Source organism: Papaver somniferum, chromosome 3, assembly GCF_003573695.1.
Source record: "Papaver somniferum cultivar HN1 chromosome 3, ASM357369v1, whole genome shotgun sequence".
Classification (NCBI taxonomy): Eukaryota; Viridiplantae; Streptophyta; class Magnoliopsida; order Ranunculales; family Papaveraceae; genus Papaver; species Papaver somniferum.
Genome location: NC_039360.1, coordinates 168,833,008 through 168,840,736, shown reverse-complemented (window position 1 = coordinate 168,840,736; position 7,729 = coordinate 168,833,008). Strand labels below are relative to the sequence as shown.

At 38.8% G+C, this 7,729-nt stretch overlaps 2 protein-coding genes across 3 annotated transcripts; one reads left to right on the top strand and one right to left on the bottom strand.

The window, feature by feature from the left end:
* Positions 1-829: 829 nt before the first annotated feature.
* On the top strand, positions 830-2,925 carry LOC113357974 (pentatricopeptide repeat-containing protein At3g62890-like). Its single transcript, XM_026601464.1, has one exon. It carries the CDS (start codon positions 967-969, stop codon positions 2,845-2,847), a length of 1,881 nt encoding a protein of 626 aa, XP_026457249.1. The 5' UTR covers positions 830-966; the 3' UTR covers positions 2,848-2,925.
* Positions 2,910-5,232, bottom strand: LOC113357976 (polygalacturonase At1g48100-like). 2 transcript variants are annotated; one of them, XM_026601466.1, is made up of 6 exons: positions 4,645-5,232; positions 4,383-4,550; positions 4,239-4,283; positions 3,943-4,150; positions 3,774-3,855; positions 2,914-3,695 (listed from the first exon to the last, which is right to left on the bottom strand). In XM_026601466.1, the coding sequence occupies exons 1-6, from the start codon at positions 5,029-5,031 to the stop codon at positions 3,191-3,193; spliced, it is 1,395 nt and encodes a 464-aa protein (XP_026457251.1). In that variant the 5' UTR covers positions 5,032-5,232; the 3' UTR covers positions 2,914-3,190. The 2 variants fall into 2 exon arrangements, with proteins under 2 accessions (XP_026457250.1, XP_026457251.1); XM_026601465.1 differs by having other exon boundaries at positions 2,910-3,695; positions 3,774-4,150.
* Positions 5,233-7,729: the final 2,497 nt, after the last annotated feature.

The following is a 7,729-nucleotide window of genomic DNA, read 5'->3' as shown; positions in this document are numbered from 1 at the left end:
ATATTCCATGGTACCTGAAAAACATCCTGCCGGCATCGATATAACTATGAATACTATGCCGTTTTAGGTTGTTCCGGCATGATATTCATAGTTATATCAATGCCGGCAGGATATTTTTCAGATGCAGCCATGATGAATCCAAAGTTACATCTGGAGAAGATTTAACATAAAAGACATATTTGTTGCTAATGTAAAGACTCAGAGACATCTCTCTGGTCACTATGGTCACTCATCTCAACTAAAAATTTGGAACCCAACATTCTTACTTCTAATCTCTCCAAAATGATAAAGATTTCTATAAACCGTTTTCAAACTAATCAATTAACATAACTAATTATTATTAACCACTAAATCTGATTAATAAGGGGTAGATTAGGAATTAGTGAAAATACATGGATATGGGGTGACCTTGATTTACTATTTAAATCCCGTTTTTGTCTTTTTTCTATATCCCCAAATTAATATAAGTATCCCCAATCACACGTTCTAAATAAAGGGACCACAAATGCTACGGTCAATTTTTTCTGAATTAGTAGTAATCATCTAGCAGTGATTTTTAGTTGGTTGAAAAAAATAGTGTCAAAATATCAAAAATATTGTAAAATTAATAATTTCAATGCTATGCTCCGGAAAAAGAAAAAAAAAATTGAAGACAACGTAAATTTGACAATATCAGTACGGCTAAAATGAAATGTGGCACGGAGAAACCGTGACACGGCCCACACCCCTAGGGTAGGGAGCTTTGCTGCTTTGGGGAATTTTCGGCAATTGCGGGCTAAAATGAAACTGGAGAAGCTTGATATGCCTATCAGAGTAAGTCTCTCAAGCTTCGTGCCATAAGTCCTCTCTTTCTCGGTTGTGATTGCTAGTAAAATGCTTGCTTGCTAATGAGACAAGCTGGCACTTCCACCGCATAACCACCGTAAGCTCACGGCGCTGCTACTAAAATGTACGTCCCAACTGAACATGAAACATGTCTTACAAATACAAACACAACTCATTACAAATGCTCCACCATATATAGATCCTAATCTCATAACCATCAAAATAATTGGTGTTTGCGCCACTCACTCCAAAGTTCGCTATGCTGCACTCATCTTCAACCAACTACCTAATGCCAGTGTCATTGCTTGGAATACATTGCTCAAAGCCTACGCGCAAAATAGTGAATGGTTTCAAACTCTTCATTGCTTTTGCAACCAGCTGCATTCTCCGGCGTTTCGTCAGCCAGATGAATATACTTTCACTTCAGTTTTGAAGGCATGTTCTGGCCTTGTTGCGGTTTTCGATGGCCAGAAGGTGCATGCTGTTGTTGCGAAGATGGGACACCAGTCTAATCTTTGTGTTAGTAACTCTCTTGTTGATATGTACTTTAGATTTGGGCTGCCTATAACTGCTAAGTTGTTGTTCGACGAAATGCTTGTGAGAGATGTGGTTTCTTGGAACACAATGGTCAATGGTTATTCATTGTGCGGAGACGTGGTCTCTGCCAGGTGTGTATTTGATCAGATGGATGATAAGAATATGATCTCTTGGTCTGCTATGATTACAGGGTATGCGCGGTCGGGAGACTTAGATTCGGCTCGTTGCCTTTTTAATGAGATGCCTGAGAGGAATGTGGTTGTTTGGAATGCAATTATCGCTGGCTACACACAAAATGAGAAGTATTCTGATGTGATACATCTGTTTCGCAAAATGCAACAAGTTGGAAGTGTAAAACCGAATGACATAACTCTTGTATGCGTTTTATCGGCTTGTGCGCAGCTTGGTGCACTTGATTTGGGCAAGTGGATCGATTTATTCATTAAAAGGAACAAAGTTGAGTTGAAGCTCTTCTTAGGGAACGCGCTGGCTGATATGTTTATCAAATGTGGATGTTTAGCTGAAGGTATGCGGGTATTCGAAACAATGAAAGAGAAAGATGTGATCTCGTGGAGTATAATTGTTACTGGGTTGGCAATGCATGGGTATGCTGAAGAAGCTTTTTCTTACTTTTTTGAAATGCTCAAGACTGGAGTCAATCCAAACGAGGTTACTTTCATGGGATTATTATCGGCTTGTACACATGCAGGGTTGGTCGAGAAGGGACTTGAGTATTTCAAGCTGATGGAATCAGAGTATGGAATTACTCCTCAAATCGAGCATTACGGGTGCATGGTGGATCTACTTAGCCGTGCTGGCCGACTAAATGAAGCAGAAGATTTGATCAATTCAATGCCAATCAAACCAAATGCTATAGTTTGGGGTGCATTGCTCGGGGGTTGTCGGATCTACAAAGATTTTGAGAGAGGAGAGATGGTTGTTCAACGTATCCTTGAGCTAAATTCTGAACACTCCGGAAGTTATGTTTATCTGGCTAGCATATATGCTTCCATGGGTAGGCTTGATGACTCTGCAAATTCTATGTTGAAGATGAGAAAAAATGGAGTTCTGAAAGTACCTGGTTGCAGTTGGATTGAGGTAGATAACAGGGTTCATGAGTTCTTCATGGGAGACAGGTCGCACCCTCAAGCCGACAAGATCTACTCTAAGATTCGCGAGTTAGGTCCAAGGATGAAGATTGCTGGGTATAAACCAAACACGGATCTCGTGCTTCAGAGTGTAGATGAGGAAGAGAAGGAAAATGCACTTTCCACTCACAGTGAGAAGTTAGCAATTGCATTTGGACTCGTCAACACTAGCGAAGGAACCACAATACGAATTGTGAAGAATCTGCGAGTTTGTAGCGACTGTCATGAAGCAGCCAAGATCATCTCTAAAGTTGTTAAGAGGGAGATTATAGTGAGGGATCGTAGCCGTTTTCATATATTTAGAGAAGGGAGTTGTTCTTGTAATGACTATTGGTAACAATAACATATCGTAGTGTTTGGAATTTGGAAATACAAATTTGTGTATGTTCAGGAACTTATGATAATTTTCTACACATGTTGTATCTGGATTATCCACATTACACACATTCCAAATTACAGCAACTGCACAGATCTTGCAGCTACGCACGTTATGAAGCTATCACAATAAGATCTTGCAAGTGCTAACAATCAAACTGACTAGCTCTTGCAAGTAACCAGCAGCTATAAGAAATGAGAAGTATATATAAATAGGAACAAAAATAGCAAAATTGTATGAGTGGCTCATGGGCACCTGTACAATATTCAGCTTTCGGTTATTCTTCGTATAGAGTGTGATTTCTTTAACAAACATCGCGGAATCTCTCTGAAACTGAGTCAGGCTCTCCTTCTTGTAAACATCTTATTCGAGGTTCTGTTTCAGTCTCTAGTCTTCCGTACACATTCCAACAGAATGGGTCAATCTCACTCTTTCCTTCAGATGGCAGAAGATTGACCTCTGATATTGTTATGTTCATACACGGTACAGTGTCGCTGCACGCGAAGTGCACCGGTTTAGTTATCACGTCGTAAGTTCCTTTTATATTAATGTAAGAGACGTCGTTGATAAACACGGCCGACGTCTTGTTCTGGCATTCTTCGGCAAGGCAATAGTACTGATCAACGATGATGCAGTTTCTAACATTATCCATTTCTATGTCCTGGAATGTTACTCCAGAGACGGAGCCGGAGCCGCCTTGCCATGTCTTGATCCTTACACCATTATCTGAATCTTTCATGTATACATTTCTGACTGTTATGTTCGAGACACAAGCCCGTCTATTTTGCTCTGCTCCAAGGCTTCCAATACTGTTGAAACCAAAAAATTGATGAGTGCTTGGAGAATCAAACATTCCGGAGTCGGACTCTGTGGGAGTAAAAACTTACCTTATTCCATGGCTATGCGTGCAGGTGATGTTCTTGATGTCAACGTCCGTACAACCAGCTCCAATTGAAATGCAATCATCACCTGTTCCAAAAGGAAATAGGATCACGAAGGAAACTTGCATAAAAAAAGTACTGAAATTTGTTAGGGAGTTTGATTTTTTTTCCGTACCGTTTGCGATATTGGTGTCGTAAATACCAACAGACTTCGTCTGCTCTATGTGGATTCCATCTGTGTTTGGACTTAATGCAGGGGAATCTAAGGAGATGTTTCGAATGACCACTTCTGTACAGTTATCAAATTTCATGTGAAATTGAGGACTGTTTCTGATGTGCAGATTACTGACATGTAAATTTGAGCTCCAGAAGAACATCAACAACTGAAACAACCAAGAGTACGCAATAATGTCAGTAAGGAACCATAATTACTGATAGAAATATGAAATTTTCTTCGTCCGAAATGCTTACTGCAGGACTATCACAAGGTCCGGGTAACGTCGTTCCATTAGGACCCTGTAATTAAATAAATTTCAACACAGCTATGTTATGGAAAAATGGTAAGAAAAGAAAATCTAGATAGGTTTTAGCAGCTTTCTTGGTTACAAGAATTACCCGATGAGGTTTGCATGGGAGCTCCCACCATTTATCTCCATTTCCTTCAATGATTCCATCGCCTGTAAGGGTCATTCTATCAACTTGAAAAAACACAAGCCACTGTGCCATACTAACAGATTTCGGCCAGAAATACGGTCCATCCGGGGGCATCAAAACTCCGTCCACCTACTCAAAAACAGAACTTTTTTTTAGCTGCTGAATTACTTAAAACCAGTTTAGTTTCTATCTTGAAAGAATTTGTGCTATGTAAGCTTCTTACTTGGAATGTTAAGCCTGGTTTACAAGGGCCGTAGAAAGTTGTTGGATTGATCATGAAGATATAACCTTCAGGAGCCAAAACAACGCCCGATCGGACCTCACAAGCCGCTTTCCATGCCATTGTGAATGCAGCTGTATCATCGTTCCAACCATCTCCAACAGCTCCAAAATATCTCACGTTGAAAACACGTGGCCTTGGCTTTGAGACGGAATGCTTCCCGTTGTTAGGCAAAGTATCAAAATAGAAGTGAGATGCATCATGTTTTGAGCTCTTAACATTAAACACTTTTCTTACAAATTGGGTTCCTCCTTCTGCACTCTTCAGAGCCAGAAACAAAATGAATGTTCCTGTTACAAAAACAAACGACAGCCCGCCAGAAAACGCCATCCAAAAGCTCGCGCTTTTCGTTTCGTATTCTTGAGTAAGCAACTCTTCAGAACAAATTTTTCAAGAGCTGGGGATGAATGCCGGTGGTGAGTATCTAGAAATGTTGATATTCTTAATTAATTGTTTAGGAGATTAAACATTCAGACGTTGCAGAAAATGAAGAGAAGATGCTTAAAGAGAGAGAGAGGGAGATAACAAAGAGTTAGGAACCTCACGTGAATAGTGTAGTGGTTTATATAGCTGCTAGCCTAACTATATTAAGACCATTTTGATGGAAAAATAAGTACGCTCACACCGCTAGAGCATTTTTGGTCTGGCAGTATCACAATAGGCCATTAGATATTTGATCGGTTTTGTTAATTTTGACAAGTTTATCCTTTGATCAAGTAGTTTTGCAAGCGTCATCAAAGCCAATCGTATGTAAAATAATTGGTTGTGGTACTACTAAATCAAAAATGCTCAAGCGGTATGAAAGAGAAAACCATTTTGATTAGTAAAATGAAGCTAAAAAGCACAATTCTTTCATGTAAATATTAAAACATGTCAAGCCTCATGAATTATGCATTCCAATACAAAAACGTACGAATCTTGATCCGATGGACCACACCGAAACAAGGTTCCTCTGACCAACACATACACAATGGGGCACGAGATTTTGAGATGCACAAAAGCAAGAGTTTCCTAAACCATACACATGACATTATATCCAAACGGACCAAGTAGGGTGGTGATCCATCATCTCATTCAAGATTCATCCGCTCGTTCTATATGTCAATTTCATAAGCAAAAATTGAGTAATTTCTGTTTTCATCCCCACACATGAAGAACTAGAGAGTGTAATGCATTTCCCATTGAGCTCATTTTCTAGGTAGTGGGAGTAGGAAAAACCTACAAAATATTTACTATGCATTAACCTCATGATTAAGTAAAAGCTGGGTAATTCCTGTTTTCATCCTCAAACTTAGAAGAAGCAGAAGAGATACATTTTCCACTAAACTCATTTTTTAGGTAGTTGAAATCAACTGTATTGAATGATAACTCCATTAAACCGTTGCTAGGCCTAAGTAGAGTGTATCATAGGATACTTCTTTAGGTTTATTTTAAAGTCTACCCTGTGCCATAGCTTTATTTTTTGTTTTCAAGTTTTAGATAGAAAATTCCATTGAGCACCTGTTTTCAGTGTTTAGGTAGATAACAGTACCTATCACTTACTATCCTCTCCTTTTACTCTAAACAGTGCCTTGAGGGCGGCTAGTTATTGCCCCCATAACTGCTCCAAATCAAAACTTTGCTCTTTGTCAATGCCTAGTTTGCCCCACCGTCCTGACAGGGAGAAACCTAGTGATCTTGATATACATTTCCAAGAGTGTAAGTCATTCAATTTTGGCGTTCAAACACGACAATCATGGAATAATCTCATTCCATTTACCATCTCAAATTGTTAAAAGGATAACCTAAACAGTCATGGAATAATCTCATTTCAATCTTGCACCGTATTCATTGCCAAAATGTAGCCCTGTTAAATCGCAAATGTACTTCCGAGTTGATGAATAGATATATTTTGCTTGGCTGGTGGGAAATGGCAGGCTGATACAAGCTTAGCATGTATTAAGATTTGGCATATACTCGGCTGCAGGATAGACATTGCCAAGGTATCCGAGATTGACTGCATCAGCATTAGTGAGTCTGGAAGATAGACACAATTGAATTCCATCCTTCAAAACTATCTTGTTGCATTTTGTTAAAAACACGAAATACGCCACGTGATAAAAACCTAATGAAGAACATGAGCTGGAATTCCACAGCCCACTTACTTCATACACTAATAAGATTGAGACCCTTAGGGTGGGTAGTAGTAGTACCACTACCAAGTATCTCATTTGGCCACCACATCTTGTGAGTGAGCCAATGATCTGCAAACAACAATAGAATATCTCGTTTCCAGTATCTCCAGAATCCCAGATAGCAAATAAATAAAAACTATAAAAATGTAACTAAAAACAAAACTTAAAGTAGAAAAAAGGACGTCAAAGAAGGCAAAATGAGATAAATGGCTGTATCCTTCGCCGTACATATATATACTATAGGACAGGGGACCCTCGAATTCAATTAGGTCAATTCTCTGACAGACCCGATTCTAACTAGAAACAACCAACTTCTTACGATAATTCACCACCTCCATTTACCAAATCTAATTACCATATCAAATTGTTAGAAGGATAACTTAATTTCTTCGGCAGCAAAACAAGTAAGTGTGCAATGTGAGTCGTGCTGCGCTACCCCTTCTTGTGATTTCACAAGGTATTCTTTTTTCTAGACCCATTACTACAAACATATAACTGCCAGGTTATGTTTTTGTAACATTAGTGGACTATACATTTTGAATGTTGCACCATGATTAAAAAAAAAAAAGTTTGAGGATGTTGCAATTAGTATTTACCAGAAAACCAAAATGTAGGTCTATTTACACACCAATGGACCATGTTAATTCGCAAATGCGCTTCCAAGTTGATGAATACATATTTTAGTTACATAATTTGGCTGGTGGGTAATGGCTGATAATAGAAGATGAGGAAAATGAGTTTGTGGAACAAAGGTTTTTAATATATATAAAAACAAAACATTCCTGAGAAAGTTGCACAATAACAAAAACATTCCAAATGATAAGACAAATTTCAAAAAACTATTTATGCAACGT